We start from the raw sequence: 16688 nt of genomic DNA on the forward strand, positions 1-16688 counted from the left end.
GTTAATTTAGCAAATCATCTTAAGTTTTCACTTTACTGGTCTTATCTCTATTCTGTAAGCCCTTTGCTAGTTAAAGGGCAAAAACCAAATAGGAAGAATATTATCTTAACAATCTAAAGTGGGGATTTTCTCTTCAAACCCCTGGTTTTCAAAGAAAAAAGTAAAAAAAGGTTGAAAATGTGCCAGTAATCACAAGTGAATCCTAGGTAAGCCTCACCAGGATAATTTAACATTGCTGCAAGAGAAGGCTACAGAGAAACATCCACACAGCAGCACAAAAAAAGATTTGAAGAGTGCAGTGTAAAACACCTAATGCAGATAAAGCCAACCTTTCCAGAGAGTGATAAGTGCTACCTTACTGCAGCCCAGCCAGGTGGATGCCTCAGCACAAAGGTCTGCATGCACAAGCGCCACAGTACTGGCATGAGGCAGAGCAGCCAACTTTGATTGCATTTGGGAGACTAGGTGAAGGTGGTTTAAGAAGCACTTGTGCTTTAAAACGGCTTTTGTCCTGCACCAAGGACAACCACCCAGAGCAAGCCAGCAACTCTCACCTAAGGCTTAGTTTTCACATCTTCTAGGCTTCCATTGACACCCCAGCCCCACTGCACATGGATGAAGGATGGGGAAATGCCCCTGGGGAGAGCAATTCCCACAAGCAGAAGGAAGGAGACAGAGGAAGGCAGGTCTATATGTATGGTTTAGCCCTTTTACCCCAAAAGCAAAGGGCAGAGGCACACAGCAAGCATGGCAAGTCCTGCAGAGACAGACCCTGACACAAGAGTACCACAGACAGGAGGACATGTCCCTGTAGGCAACAGATTTCAGTCAATGGCTGTTCACTGGAAGTCACTGTGGTGTGCTCCAGACTGAGCTGCTCTACTGAGGAAGAGAAGGGAAATGCTACTGGGCACAGAATTTGTCTATTTTTCAATGCCAAACACCATCAGGCAGTTGATAAGAGCCCAAACTGACACTTACAGAAAAACTCTTGTTCCATAGCCTGCAGTGAGGTCCTGCAGCCCAGGAAGGGAAGGAAGGAGAAAAAAAAAAGCACATCTGTGTTTAAGCAACTAGAAAGCAGATAAGGTGGTGTAAAGCAAGTGACAGGGGTGAGCCAGAAGGGTTTGAGAGTAAGACCATGACAGTGATCCAGCAGTAAGGAAAAAGGATGAACATAGCTCAGGGGGTACAGAGGAATAGGGGAGCAGGGAGCTCAGAGCATACAAAACAGACAGCTAAGAACCTAAGAAAAGAAACAAGCCAAGCTCCTTCAGCTATCACAGCCATTTTGCTATTCACAGTAGAAAAAAGCCCAATACTTCCACGTGAACAAACCCAGAGAGCGTTGTGCCATGGCTGTTTGGAGTGCTGGCTGGATCCTAGAGGACATCCTGTGATAGTGCATTGCCTTTCAAGAAAGGACGCTGGACAAAGACCAGAGCCAAAGACACTTTCATTTGAGCTGCTTAGAGAAACTCAGGGCAAACAAAACCTGCTGACAACCTAGCAAAACCTATTTGCTGTTGAGAACTGAAGCCCAGTAGGTTCCCACCTGGTGCACTGAAACAGACTTCAGGAGAAAGGAGACTGATCAAAGGGGAAACCTTATAGGTTACTCAAAGTCATGGGCAGAGAAGCAAGCTGAGGATGCAAGTTCTGTGGACTGAAAACATAGCTTCAGGCAGTCTTTGGCTTGTACTGGTGCCCATCCCAAAGCAAGTTCAAAAGGGCATCTCCTCTAAATGGGCACTACAAAAGGAAAAAAAACAAGCCTAAACAAACAAAACAATATGCAAGACTCAGAAGCCAGCTTGTTAAGGGTGGGAGGGAGAGGAAAGAAGGAACACAGGCCCCAGAAGAATTCAGAAACAAAAGGTGTTTTGTAATCAGCAGAGCTATTTTAACCTTGGCAATGAAATAAAGCTTCTTTTTTATAGTAGAAAAAAAAAGAGAATGAGCTTGTTTTCACCCTCAACTTCCTCTCCACTCATTGTGCCAGATGCTGCCCAGTTGGATCCAACCAGTTATCCCCCCCTCTATGTCATTCCTTTCCTCCTTATTGCCACAACCCTCTACTATCATCCACTCAAGATAACACCAGGATATCTATGATCTTAAACACAATAGGAACATGAGATCCAAAGACCATGTCAACAGAACAGAGACAGCAACCCAGCTCTGCCTTCCCTTGCTGCACATCAGAGAAGTTCTCTGTTCTATTGGTCTACCCAATACAGCAGATGTTCACATTCTTCCTGCTACAACCTTATTATAGACTGGTTCCAAGAGGTTACTGAAGTCATTAAAAGATTTCTCCCTGATTAATTTAGTAAATCTGGGAATTAGACCCCAGAAATATTTGTATTTCAAAAGTACATCAGCCCCCATGCTCAGCCAGAATGACTTCCAGCTATCTACTCCTTACAACTTAAGAGAGCACAAGGAAAGACAGCAGATAGAGACCATTCCTTTGAAAGGCAAGCACATCTTCACCCAAACAGCAGTACCTGAGGGACTGCAGATTAAACTTAGAGAGGTATCCAGCTTCCTAGCAGCATCAGAGAGGCAGAGACCAAAACCCCTGCTGTGTAACCCACTCTGTTCCAGCCCAGGCAGTCAGGCTCAGAAGCAAGGCTCCAGCTGTTCCCATACAGCACCTTCCAATTCACCCCAAGTGCTGCTGGCAGAAATAATCCCAGCATCCTGCCAGAACAGCCCAGGAGTTTGTTACACAGAGCACAGTCATATCCCACCTACCTGGTTAATGAGTTCTCCAGACATACTATTGCTCTGCAGCATCATCTATCAACACCTTCTTGTACTGGCCATGGCCTGTTGCAACAAATTTATACTTTTTGCCAGAAGGAACGGACTGAACAGGAGAGAAAGGAAGAGCCAAAGTCAGCATTTTTCTCCGCTAAATAGGCAGTCAAAAACCAAACAACTGAAGCCAGAGGAGCACATGATTCAGTTGCCTTTAATCCCAGAGGGCTTGGAGATAGCCCATTCTGTATTGCCTTTTTGCCTCCTTCACACAAACTCTGCACAGATCCATCACCACCTTCAGTAAGCATAAGGTAACACAACAAGAACAGGATATGCAATAGAAAGAAGATGCAATGCTGGCATTGTGAGGGAGGGCTCATCTAAGAGCCCAGATCCCCAAGCCAGGGTTGTTTTTATCTATGGCAGGCAAATCTGGGATTTACCAGATACTGGAACTTTCAACACAGGAACTGACAAGATACTTTGATCTTCCTCTCCCAGCCCAGACAGTTTGAGCAGTAGCTGCTTGCTGCATTTTAGGAGACATTTCCACAAACATTCCCGCAAAACCCCAGATCCATCTGCAACTGATACTGCCTTAGGTTCAGTTCACTTAGCTTTGCACGTTTTGTTTACTCTCAGTGCCAAGGAGCATAACAAGAGCTAAATTACTCAAATTTGCAGTTCCATTTGAGCCTAGAAGGCTGGAACTCCCAGCTCGTGGGCTGAGAACAACATACTATTCAAGAGATCTTTCAGAATAACTGGATATAAAAGTATTTTTTCCCCTATTTTCACTAGAGATGAACCAATAGCAATTCACTGTTAAGAATGGCTCTTAAGCATGCAATTGCATTGATAGCCAGATACAGGCAGCCCTTGTCCCTACAGAACATCATGCTCTCAATACTTCCAACCCAGCCAACAGCTCTTTTCTTTTTCAGCAGAAGAAGTGCTCTCACACTCACAGACACCAACTCACCTTGATACTGCTCTCAGGTTTGGGATTCCCCTTCTGTTCCCAGAGGCTTCTTTTACTCACGATGTCTCCAGCCACGATATCCTGAGGAAATTATGTTTTCATTACCCTTCATTGCTAATGCTGCTGAACGTGTCTTTGCTCACATCCACTTCCAACCCACACATCTGACCTCCTTTTTTTTATTTATAATATCACATCATCTGACCTATAACAGCTGCTGCTAAAACCCATGACTGTGAAAACGTCTTCCTGTTCCCAGTATGTCCTATGTTTTCCTATCACTCTTCCACAAGAGTCTGAATTAGCTCCAAGATGTTTATTTTCTTAAGTGCACTAACTATTTAGGACATGTAAACATCACGGCTTCTCTCCATAAGGAATTCTGCTCTCATAAAGAGCAGATTTGCAATGACCGTGTAACAGAACCAGCCTCACCCACAACAACCAGAAAGTGAAATCTCTGAGAGCAATACATAATATTCTTCGCATTTTCCAAGTTTACAAGATTTATCACCTTGGTACAAGATGCAACTTTGCGCTTGACAACTGGAGCACAGCCCAAGCCCCTGTAGGGGATATATGCATTCTCCCCACCAGCTGATTTTAATTCCCATTACAAATCAGCCTCAACCAGCAGCACAGATGTTTTCCTGGATGTACCACCAAGGAAAAACTGGGGACCCTATTGAAAAAATTGCATCTCCAAGGTGCAAAGCCTTATGACATGATGGAAGGCCTCAAATACCAATGCCTTCGGAGCTTGTAGGCCCCACAGACAAGAGGTACCCACAGGATAAACACGGACAATGCTTGTTGTGCCCAGGGACCAGTCCCTGCCTCTGGTACAAGCAAGGCAAGTCCTCCAAGAGCTGTACCTTACAGGCTGAGGGCTTCACAGCAGATTGAGCTGTGACCTCCCCAGTCTCCCAGAGGCTTTTTGTGCTGGCTACCATCATGCTCGTGGTGGGAAGGTCAAGAGACGGCTGCCGGACGGGTTTTGGAGCCTTTGTGGAGGTCTGGAGAATAAATGGAGACAGTTTGCCATCAGAGCGTGTCTCTTGATTATTTTTAACCCTGGAAGGTCCTTGGAGATAAGGGGTTGTAAAAGGAGACTTGTAGAGTCCTACCAGTTCCTGTCAGACACTCCCACTCTTTTAAGCAGAGAACATGAAAAAATAAGCATGGGACAGCTTGCTAAAGAAACCTGCTTAGTGCTGTGGAGGGACATACAGACAGGAGCAAGGAGTGCTCTCACCCAAGGAAGACAATTTAGTTGTCATCTCAGAGACGGTAAGGCTAAGAGACATGGTGGGACAGCAGCACCAGCAAAGAGGGCTCCTGGGAGGGCAGGGCAGAGACAACACAGCAACCCACCTCAATAGCCTGTGTGTACTGCTCCAGCCTGTCATCAATCTTCGACACAGGGAGAGGAGGCTGACTCCTCTTTATGCTGTTACTGCAGAATAGAGAGGAGGATTAAGGTGTTCCCCCAGTGCCTCAGGCAGATGGGAGGACTTTGAGGGCAACAGGCAGCCTGTCACCCTGCCCTTCCCCACAGCAGGACCTGCTGCAATCTCCATTTGCAGCAAGCGACCTGCTTTACCCCGAGGCCAGCCCCAGAAATACCTTTTCTGTATTGAGCGGTTCAGCGACTCAGTTCTGTCCGTGATCTGAAGGGGAGAAAGAAGACAAAGATATAACTTCTATCACAGACCTCGGATGGATGCAGGTCACCATAGCTGACCATTTCTTGGCCCTGATCTCTCACCCACATTTTAGTAAGAATTGCCTCATTCAGTCCCCATGTTCCCCTACTGATCAGACAGACAGTGAGCATTCCCTTTCATCCTTCTTTCCGAGCAGGGGAAGAGAACCCCAACCCATTTCAGAGGCAAACCAAGAATGTATAAATTGACTGACAGCTGGAACACCAACCAGGACCAATTTCTCTACTCCCTCTGGTGAAGGAGAAGGTCTCTCTCAGACCTTTGGTTTCCTAGCCAGACACAAAAAGGGAAATGGCAGGTACAGAAAGACAAGGGGGGAAAACTAGAGGCCACATCAGCAGAAGAGAAGCCAAGCACAGGAGCAGCACAGGCATGAGTTGGGTCAACTTATCCATGCCAGAGAAGCACAGAGACGTGGCAAATCAGCACATAGAGCTCTTCATGTCAAGTCACCAGGAAAGAGTTTTGCACCAGAGGCTCCTGTGCAATAACTCTTTGGCAAAGACAGGAAGGCAAGCAAACACTTCACAACCACTGCAGGAAAGGAAAGCTGAAATGTTGCTAAACCTTGTGACTCTTTCATGCCCCAGAAAAAAAAAAAGCTTACAGAGAGAAAAATCACCTTGAAGTCAAAGTGGGGGGCTTTCTTAACACCGGCTCCCACAGAGTCAAGGAGCAGCAACCAAGTAAAAAAGGAGACCTCTCCCCCTGTAAAACTGCTGCCTGTGCCACAGGAAACATCACCTAGCAAGTTAGCAGATAGAAAACAGCACTGAATGATCCTTTAAGATCGTTTCAGGATGCTGGTGCCAAATTTTATCTAAACAGAACACAAGACAGTGTCACATAGAGGACACATTTACCAGCTGTGCCCAAGAGCACGAGACCCACTATAGAACAACCAAATAGTGTAACCCTGGCTAATAGAGATGACTCGGAGAGAGTCACTCTGCAGGGTCCCCCCAGAGCAGCTCTTCAGAAGCCCATCAGCCAGCTCTGCCTGCCTGCTGTCAGCCCGCTCCTTTGCCTGAGCTGCAGGAGCTGCTGCCTGCCTCTGAGCCGTGACTTCAGAGACTTCACCTTGCCCACTGATGGGCTGGTGCCTGACAGGGCACAGCACCAATCTGAAAGAGCAATCTGGTAGATCTTTGCCTCAGCTTCAGAAACACAAGTACATGTCAAAAGGAAAAAGTCTTGCCAGCCCTGCTAGGGAGATGGTGTGCCAGTGCAAACCTTGCATAGGCACTTCTGAAAGGTCATGAACAAGCATCAGATTAAACAGAGGGGCCTAGAAAAAGCTATAAGTGACAATGTATCTCAGTATGACAGTCTAGGTAGGAACAAACTTTCACGGTGCTATTTGGAGACTACCTCTCCCCACCTCTGGCATTCCCTTGCAGTGAGAATTGTGCATTTCCCTGCTCCCAAGCACTTTGCAAAGGCCCAAAGAAACCAGAGTTGCTCATTCAGCCAGGCTCACAAGCAGCTTGTGACAAAACGGGGCTGGCACAAGACTTCCCCTTGAATCCATACACCCCTATTGCAGCGCTCGGGGCATGCTGGCCCTATGAACCCCAAACACCCTACAACCCAACATCAGCCTGCCCCAAATGTGCAGCCAGCCTCCACCAGCCACATCTGGCAGAGGAACACACCACCAACTGCAGATGCTTTTATCTTTCTGCTACAAGGAAAGCTTCTGCTGTGCTTTCTGTGCCAAAATACCACCTTGGTGGCCAATCTGTTTGGTTCCCAGTGTTCACAGAGCCCTGCTAGCTAGGGTGTAAAGATCACCCTTCCTTTGGAAAGATTACAGGCCCAGATTTTTCCTGAACAGTTTTACATCCAGCCTAATGTGCAGGTGAGGTCTGACATCACCATTATAAAATGGAGACCGTATTTCTAAACCTTTCCCTGGGCTAATCCTAGCAGCAGCAGTTATGCTGAGGTCAAGAACCTATGTGTGTTTTGGGGTTGTAAAGACAGAAGTTCCAGCACATAAAAGCTGCTGAAAGCATTTTGCACATTTTCCCACCAGTCTCACTTCAAGAACACGTTCTGGCTACCCCCACCACACTTTTCAAACCTGGCATTAGCACCCAGCCTGCACCCACACCCACACCCACCCTGTCTCCCCTCTTTTAATTTGACTATAAAATAGATTCTCCACTGAGAGCAAGAATCTGATGTCTGCAGATGATGAAACGTTCCTCTTGCCATCTATTTACTGATGCAGAAGGAAGTACTCATACAATCATCCCCAGTCAGGAAATATTGAGTAAGCCACAAATAGCACAAAACTAAATTCAAAAAAAAAGCAAAGACAGTACTGATAGCAGATTAACAGGCTACACAGAGTCCTCACCATCTCCCTCGCTCCTACAATCAAAAAGGTTAGGGCTTACAAAGACAAAAAAACCCCATTCAGTACAGAATCACTTATCTGTACCTATCGTATTCAAAAGCACACACACAAAACAGAGGATTTGTAGTAAATGCAACACAAGTCATAAGATGCAATTCAGGTGATGTTAATAATGGAAGTTTCACAAGAGCACCAGTGCAGACAGATGTGATTGGGAAGGACACAATGCTTCAAAGATCAGAAATCCCCATTTGTTTAAACAACTTTAATCACACATTTTGCTCTAAGTAAGGGAAATGCCACTGTTTCAGTTACTGGGGCTTTTCTCCTTTGGAAGGGAGACTTGATTAAGATTAGGTTCTTGTGAATTTTGATAAAGACAACACAAGCTGAAAGCACAGGTATCTCAGTATCCCAATTATTCCCTGGAGCCCTCAATGAACTTTAGACTTTTGGAGTGATTGATACAGCCTCCAACAGCTCAAGCAGGCAAAGCAGGAGGAAAGGAGTTTGACAGCCATGAAAGACAAGGCAAATTGCTCAAGTGGCTTGTCTCAGCTCATAGCAGGACGAATAATGGGATTCACACCCCACATTGCTGTAAGCCCTGGATAATCTTTCCTCATCATTAGTCAGGTCCTCTGTTGTGACAGTTGTCATGCATCCAGAGGGGCCCCAGGAACACAAACCTTTGTGGAGCACACTGCAGTGTGGTCAGAGCACAGCTCCTCCTCTTCCAGACTGGCAAGGCTTGGGGCCTTCTGGCGTTTCTCTGGTGTTTCCTCTTCCTTCCCTCCATCATTTCGCCTTCTCTTCTTTTCCTGAGTGCAGAAAAAGAACAAGCCAGGAAGCAAGTTGATCAAACTGCTTATTATGCAACAACAGTGATTTTTCCCGTCTGCCAGGCTTCCTGCTTTACACTAAATAAACACAAAAGCACAGAAACTTTGAGTTAACATTATCTAATTTGGAAACATTCAGGAAGAAGCTCATATGCCATTTGGAAAGGAGGGCAGAAATCAGAGATTTTGCAGGTTCAAGATTCCCAAATGGTACGAAAAGGGGTCCTTGCTTCAATTATAAAAATCTCTTACCACAATTGCTATAGGAAAACATTAACTTCTCATTTAAAGGCCAAAAGGAGAGAAGCTGCCTCTAGAAAAAAGGGTTGGAAAGAGTAACACAGTTCAAATGCAAAAATCTTACTAGCCCCAGACAGTCATAATTCATTTACAAATGGTGTTTGAAGCTCAGCCCCCTAACTTGCACCCCCACTTCAATTCCAACTTTGTCTCTCTTTCCCCCCACTTAAGGAGTTATCAGAACAACAAAAAAAACCTCAGCTGGGAGCAATGCAAGGCTAAGAGATCTATCAAGACAAAGTGCTCCAAAGGTGTGATAAAGGCTGAGGAGAGAAAGAACAACCAGCATAACTTAGATTTGAGCTCTCCCATAAAGCTACTCACAGCCCACAAGGCCACAGGAGAATTAACACTTTCCTCCTCAGTAGGACAGGGACATGGCAAAGCCACCACAAACTCTGGGAGCAAACACACCACCCTGACAAAAGGGCAGAGGCTGCCTGCAGTGACCGTAAGAAGGCACAGAAGACCGTAATAACACACATGGTTATGCCATAAAAGCACATCTAATGTCTGCATGGGCTCAACTTCCAGCAGCAATGGTGAGCCAAGACACAGGAGAGCAGCCCCCAGCATCAGCTGTCCCACCAGTCCTCTGGAAAGAAGGTCAGCTCCTCCTGATCTCACCTCTTGCTCAGCTTGCTCCCCTTCCTCCTGTTCTTGGGCCTCTTCTTCCTCCTGGCACAGCCTCCCTTCCTCTCTACCAACCATATTCTCCTCCAGGCTTTCCTGATTCAGCTGGATCTGCTCCAGTTTGACTTCAGCTTCCCTCACACCACTGTCCTCTTCTTCGTATGACTGTCTTGGAGACCTGGAGGTGGGGGAAGAGATCAAAGAAGAAAAGCACAGTTATGAGCTTACAGACACCATGAGATACCTCCAACCTCTAAAAATCCACTTTTATCACTTCTCCAAGCCTACAGCTTGCTGACTATTCCACACCAGGGCTCACAGCCAGCTCTGGGCACCCAGATATAACAGCAGTCACATTTCATTCCCTCACTTCAAATGTCCAAGACCAGCTCAGCTAAGAGCTGTGGCAGAGCTGAAGGTATCTGCACATTACCAGCATCATGATGGGCAAAACCCATAGGAAAGCAGAGAAGAGCTCTCTGCTCAAACCCCTGGCACAGAGGACGCTGCTACCATGATGTGTTGGCTCCATCCTCTCCCGGGTGCACCAGCACATCCTGCAGTCAAACACAAATCTGATGCTGCCCCCATGGTTCCCAGCATTAATTCAACGTGGGGCAGCAAACACACCCCTTCTTCTCTGCCTAAACTCATCTTCCATGTTAACAGAGTCTCTTGCTGGAGGAGAACCCAGCCAACTACACATGAACATACTTCTCAAGCTGAAACTAAACTCTAGGGGAAGGCCGCAGAGCCACTCCTCTGGAATCATTTCATGGGCAAGGCACGGTGCTTCACAAGAAATGCTGTATTGACACCTGATCCCAAACCTCAGTTTCGCCCACTGGAAAAAATTACACCTCTATTCACATCACACATCTTGTAACCCAGCAAAGCAAAGGAGTTCCACATCAGATGGGGTCACCCCTTGGCTCAGGGGGTTAAAAACCACAGTGGGTTTGGTACAAGAGGATTGCTCCAGGTCTCCGAAGCTGCGAGAGGAGACCCATGAGTGTTTCTGCAATCAGCTTTGCAAAAGCAGAGCAGCCCATGCCTTTGGACACTGGGACCACAGAACCCCAGGACTCTCACTGGCTCACAGCCACACACCAAGCTGTTATTGCCATCTTATTTTCCCCAGCCAAAAGAGCTTTCTCCTCCTCCCAGTTCTTAGAAAATCGCCTGGCTTGAGAGAGCAGGGCTAGAGAGCTGGCTAGCAGGCAGCTGCCAAAGGGCAAGGCTGACTCACTGCTCCTCCCTTAACTGGCAGCAACAAAACTCAAAAACAAGTTCCAACAAGACCTTTCCACCCCCCTCTCTGCTGCTGGGAAGGCAGCTCACAGGTCAGCCACCATCCAGCCCTCCACACTGACCACACGGGGAAAAAATATAATACATATGGTGGCCCACTTGACTTGCTTCTCATCATCCTCTCAGCAAGAGCAAACAGTCTCTGAAGGCCCAGGAAGCTAGCAGCTCTCCACCAGGATGCCAGCAATGTCCCCAGCTCAAGTGCAAGCTCATATTAAACATTAAGGCCAGCAAACAAAGTGCAGCCCACAGGACATGCCACAGCAATGTTGTATGGGAGGCAGCTAGGCCAGCACAGCTTCTGGCACACAGCTGACAGCATGGATCTCCTACCTCAAAGAGGAGAACCAGGACCAAAAAGAAAATGTGCCTTGGCACCAAGGCCCTCAGGGGATGCAGGACCTGGTTTAGTTCCATCCAACAGAGAGCAGCTGTCTCCATCCACTCTTTCACAGCCACCCCTTAAAAGCCATGATTTGCTCCATCTTCAGTTGAAGAGGAATGAAGGGAGCTGGGAAATCCTGACCACAGCACTGCTTGTCCCAGCACGGGACACCACAGGCAGACACACCACCTACCTGTGCTTACACCACACTCCAAGCTCCTCTTTGGATGAAGCAGGTCCCCAAGGACAAAGCTGCTGAAAGGGCTTTATAAGGCACAGCCCCTGCTATGAAGAAAACCCAGCCCTTGCAAAAAGCCTACCCCCAGTCAGCCCTCAGAGCCTGAGCCCCTTCAGCTGCCTCTCCCAACCAAGCCACAGCTACAGCTCCTGCTTCTAAAGCACCACCTCTCACTGATGGGCTTCACCTGCCATGAACACCACCTCCCCTCCCTCTACAGGATAAACACAAGCATCACATAAAAACCCAGTAAGAAATACCTGGGGAGGATAATGTTAATTCCAACTAATTCTCTTTTGAAGGTCAAGGAGGGAATAGCAGTAGCCTTTCTTTCCAGAAAAGCCCTTTGCAAGAGGGGCTGGAAAAAGAGGCAGCAAACCAAAAAGCAGATAATTTCTAATTGCTCCCACAGATGTTATAATCACGTTGTGCTGGGCCTTGGAGCTGCTTGAGAAGTGCTCGTGGGGTCAAGGCTGAAAAGGTACAGCTTGCAGCATGGTTTAGCCACAGCATTTGGAGAAAAGTAATGACACTTTGAGCTCTTTTTATTTATCCAGCAGTAAATATTAATCTTAAGCATTTTTTCAGGCACAGAAAAGTTTGGGCTGGAAAGGACCTTTAAAGGTCATCTAGTCCAATCCCTCTGAAATAACCAGGAACCTTTTCAATCAGATCAGGTTTCTCAGAGCCCTGTCCAACATGAATGTTCCCAGAGAAGGGGCATCCACCACCTCTCTGTGAAAAGATTTCTTCAGGGTAAAGAAGAGGCTATGCCAAAAATTCCCTACAAAATCAAGCTGCCAAGAGAGCTGAGTCACAGAGTTCATGTGCAGGTAGATGGTGTCCAAGGGAAGTGGTTAAGGCAGGAGTTTGGTTTAGTTCTGTAAGGGAGGAGTGGTGGGAGATGGGGACTAAACAGTTGGCACACAAGCACCTCTCGGGGCTCTTTGCTGCCTGTTTTTCCCTGCTCAAAGAGGAGTCAGGCACAAGGTGGGCTGGGACCTTAACACCCACTATGCTGACATGAGCCAGGAAGCAGCAATAACTTAGAACAGTTTTTTAGGCTGGCCTGGATTATTTTAGAGAGTGTTTCAGCCCCTGCAGCAGCTCAGGTGGCTTAAATCTGCTGTTGTCACTCCTCCAAACCCAGGCGTGCTGGCAGGCTGCCACTGCTTGGAGCACAAAGCTCAATCCAAACATCCCCAAAGCTTGGGGCCATTCCTGGGCCCTTCCTCCCTGCTAGCCCAAGTGGCAGGCAGAGAGCATCAGGGCCTGCTCTGTCCTGCTGATGCTCCAGACTCTGGACTCATTCTTACACATGCTAGTCTTGAGCAGGCTTTGGTCACCCCTCTTCAGGGACAGTCCTTTTGCTGGGGACATGGGTACCCCTCTCCTTGGTTCATCTGTGTCCTACCCACCTCTGCTTGCGCTGCTCGAGCTTCTGGGACCAGTCACTGAACCCCTCATCTTCCTCCAGCTCTGAAGTCCCAGACGGCTTGAAGTCATAGCTGAAACACAGCAAGAAGGAAATTAGCATTGAGAGGCATACAAAAAGGCCTAAAGGTGGCCTGAAAGAGCCACAGCCTGACACAGCTCTTCTCTCCTTCCACTCCTTCCATTTATTCTTCTTTGGGTGAGCTGCAGTGTTGGAGATAGCCATGGCAAAACCATTCCAGTATTTGTGGCCCTGGCCACAAATGTGTGCTCAGGCTAACAGAAAAGCTCCCAGGGAGCGAGAGAGACTGGCTGAATGCTGCTGGAAAACTGGCCACTTCCCTGTGTCCCTCTGCAAACACAACCCCAGGAGAAGCACAAAACCAGAACAGCCCTGTCATCACCACTTCAGCTGATGTCCATCCCTCTGGCTCCCGAGAACACCCCTGTCTTCCTGCAAACCCTCTGTTCTCCTGACTATTTCTGGTTTTCTTCAGCAGGGCTAAGGGAGAACAGGAGGTTCACTCGGTCCCTTTGGAGCAAGGAAATGCAGGGGTGGGTTTGAACTAAGGGGAGTGACCTGGATAGGATGAGTCCCTGTGTGGGAAGAGTCACAGGAAGGAGGGGGCAGGATGTACACAAGAGAGAATGAAGCTCTTCAGAAGATTAATAGCCAGGGCTGACCCTGGCTGCATGAGCAAGCCCAGGTGGCTGTCAGCAGCTGTAAACAAAACCAGGGAATGGCCAGAGAAGAAGAAACATCCTTGTGGTCGAGCCTGGCCCAGCAAGCTTTGGCATCATAGAGCAGGGACCAAAACCCTTCATTTTAGGAGTTGTTCTTGTCATTGCCCTCTTAAGCACTCAGTTAAATTTGGGCAAAGCCAGTGGTCCTGTGGGGCTGGCAGCACGGCTGTGCCCACACCAGCAGGACTGGGGCCTGCAAGCTGCGTTACTGGGGCTGCTACACACTGCTCTGGCCTGAGGCTGCTCACAGCAACAACCAGCACAGCAGGGACCAGAGATCTCAGCTGCTGTTTTAAAGACCTTTTCAAATTATTTCCTAGCCCCCACATGAGGGGGGGTTTGGAAAAGCTAATGACTATTATTACTTTCCTTCTGTTTGCTTTTAGAGTAGACTGCAGTGGTTTTGTCTGCAGAAAATCACCATGTGTACTTCCACAAAAGATTGTGAAGGTGTTTTACAGTGCTTTTATATTAAAAAAAAAAAAAAAAAAAAAAAAAAAAAAAAAAAAGAAATCCTGAATAATTTTGGAAGTATATTGGGAAAAAAAAAAAGATCTTTTAATGGAAAAATAATAGATTTTCATAAATAACTTTAGATATATTTTCAGTAAAATGAAGACGTTGCTTCTCTGTGACTATAACTCCAAACCCTGCCACCACTTTTCCATTGTGTTCAACAGATTTAGAAATAAGCTTAACAGATAAATAGTGCTAAGACTGAGGACTTTGAGACAAGAATTTGGCAATTCAGAGTGCAGACCAGTTTTTGTGCTAGCCCCAGTGCTGTACAGCATCTGGGCTGCTGAACCGTGGATGTGGGGAGGCTGCAGTAGGATGAGGTGTTTGATGCTGGGGATGTCATCCTATCCCTTCTCCAGGTGTTTCCTCTTTGACAGCAGATAGCTCAGCACCTCCATAAATGCCTCCTGAGCTATTTCCATTTAGGACTCACCCTATTAAAGCACAAAGTTAATTCTAACCCTTGGAGCTGTGAACTGCACCAGTTCAGGTGCTGCTTCATGCTTCCCAGTGCCAGGGCAGCATCCTCCAAGGGAGGAATGGGAAGCCCAGCCAGGATAGGTGATTTCTTGCACTGTGATCTGCCTGGGGTTGTGCATCTCATCCTCAGACACATCTGTCTTTGCACATATCAGGAAACTCCATTACTTACAGTGTAGGATGACTCCCAAGTTGAAATTTAACCAAGCACTGAAATCATTGGCAATGGGGAAACCCTGCCCCAAGCTGTCCCAGGGTAAACTCTCTGGGCAGTAAAACCCCCAGCCTCCAGCCAAGAAAATTATCAAAGCAGGACTTCTGGGGTTTTCTGCCCAAACAAGAAAGCACACGATTTGCTAGTGTGCGCTAAATCCCCCAGCCCAAACCTATTAGAGAACTTCCCCATCTTCCCCAAACCACCCCAAATAACAGGGACACACACTCGGTGCCTGCAGGTGGGGTTTCCTGCAAGGAAAAAGTGTGCTGCTGAAGGATTTATCCACAGGTATTTCTTACTGGTTTTCCTGAGCCAGAGCTGCACTCTCTGAGCAGGAGACGGTGCCATTCAAGCCCTCTTCTGCCTGGGACCGCAGCTGCTTCTCCCGCTCCCGCCGCCGCCGCTCTCTCGCTGCCTCCTCCTCATCTTCCACGCTCCACTGTGCTGTCAGCCTGCCAAGCCAGAGGGAAAACCCATCTTTAATGCCATCAGGCAGTCCTGTGAAACCTGGTAACAATCCTCTGAGGTGCCTGGGCTCCCCCCAGCAAGCGGAGGAGCGGTCCCACCATGAGCAGTGAACCTCCAAGTGGCATCCTCACCTCCAGCAGCACAGCTCCGCACTGGGATGGACTGATGGACAAGGATAAGGTGGGACATAGGGACTGGGAGAGGGGTGCAAAAGAGCCTGCAAGTCTCTAGAAAGAAGATGTGGGACATATCCTCTTCCTACCTGCCTGTGGGCTGAAGCCCAGCGAAAAGCACCATTCCCTGCAAAAACAGCCTTGCACCCGTGGAAGGGTTTGTAAATGGTCCTGCAGTGCTGCAAGATGTCTGAAGGGTTTGTAAAGGGTCTTGCATTGCTGTAAGATATCCAACACCTTCATCTCAAGCTTTGGCCCACGGAAGGCAAGATCTGTACCCTGGGGATGAATTCCCTTAGGCAGTTGAGCTGCTTCTGCCTGACCAGGAGCCAAGGAAACAGTGGCGGAGGGCAGCACCTATGTCCTTCTCTGCCCTGCCTGGCTTCCTGCCACCCCTGTGGAGAAGAAAAACCTGCCCTGGCTTCTCCCAGACATCTCAACTGCTGGATAATAATGCCTCTATCAGCAGAACAGCCTCTTGCATCCCCAAGGAACTGATAAGGTGGATGCCACATTCCTTCTCTGCTGATAACGCCAGTCCAGTCACTCCCCACGTGAGATCGGCTCCTGCTCCACTGGCAGCACCAGCTGAGATTCAGGCAGAAAGGGACATGCCATGGGGTGGCCACCACTTACCCAAAGGGCCTGTGATGGCAGCTGGAGCTGGGCAGGTCTGATTTGTGGTACGCAGGGCTGATGCTGGGGCAGATGCCTCCTCACCCCACTCACCCCTGAGTCAGCCAGGTACAAAACAGATACAAAGGCTGTTTCCCCTGGCATTTTCAAGCCTGTTTACAGAAATGTCTTTCAGGAAGGCACACACATGGGAGCTGGGAAGTCAATCTCCCAGCAGCAGCAGGACCCAGCCCAACCTGCACTTCCCCACCTCAGGCACACTGTCCTCTTAGGATGAACCTGCTCAATGGGAGACACAGTGCAACATTATTCAGATCGGAACAAAGAGTCTGTGGAAAGGAAAATGGGGAAGAAACCAAACAGAAATGCCTTAGTTGAGACTTGTTTAGTTAGAAAGGCTACCTTTTTCATCAATTGATCCCAATGGGCTTTCCCCCTCCCCATTGCTGGGGTAGCGGGGTATGT

At 47.9% G+C, this 16688-nt stretch overlaps 1 protein-coding gene across 3 annotated transcripts in view; it reads right to left on the reverse strand.

The window, feature by feature from the left end:
• Positions 1–16688, reverse strand: part of LSP1 (lymphocyte specific protein 1) — a 47686-nt gene that overhangs the window by 8041 nt on the left and 22957 nt on the right. For 2 of the 3 annotated variants that reach the window (XM_015631296.3, XM_015631297.3), the window contains exons 2-10: positions 15246–15398; positions 12971–13060; positions 9613–9796; positions 8533–8664; positions 5378–5421; positions 5126–5207; positions 4627–4767; positions 3752–3832; positions 2761–2875 (exon numbers count right to left, since the gene is read on the reverse strand). In XM_015631296.3, the coding sequence (XP_015486782.1) occupies positions 2786–2875; positions 3752–3832; positions 4627–4767; positions 5126–5207; positions 5378–5421; positions 8533–8664; positions 9613–9796; positions 12971–13060; positions 15246–15398 (997 nt within the window). In that variant the 3' untranslated portion in view covers positions 2761–2785. Of the gene's footprint in view, positions 1–2760; positions 2876–3751; positions 3833–4626; positions 4768–5125; positions 5208–5377; positions 5422–8532; positions 8665–9612; positions 9797–12970; positions 13061–15245; positions 15399–15676; positions 15727–16688 lie in introns of those variants that run through there. The other variant, XM_033514947.1, reaches the window with a different exon arrangement.

Source organism: Parus major, chromosome 5, assembly GCF_001522545.3.
Source record: "Parus major isolate Abel chromosome 5, Parus_major1.1, whole genome shotgun sequence".
NCBI lineage: Eukaryota > Metazoa > Chordata > Aves > Passeriformes > Paridae > Parus > Parus major.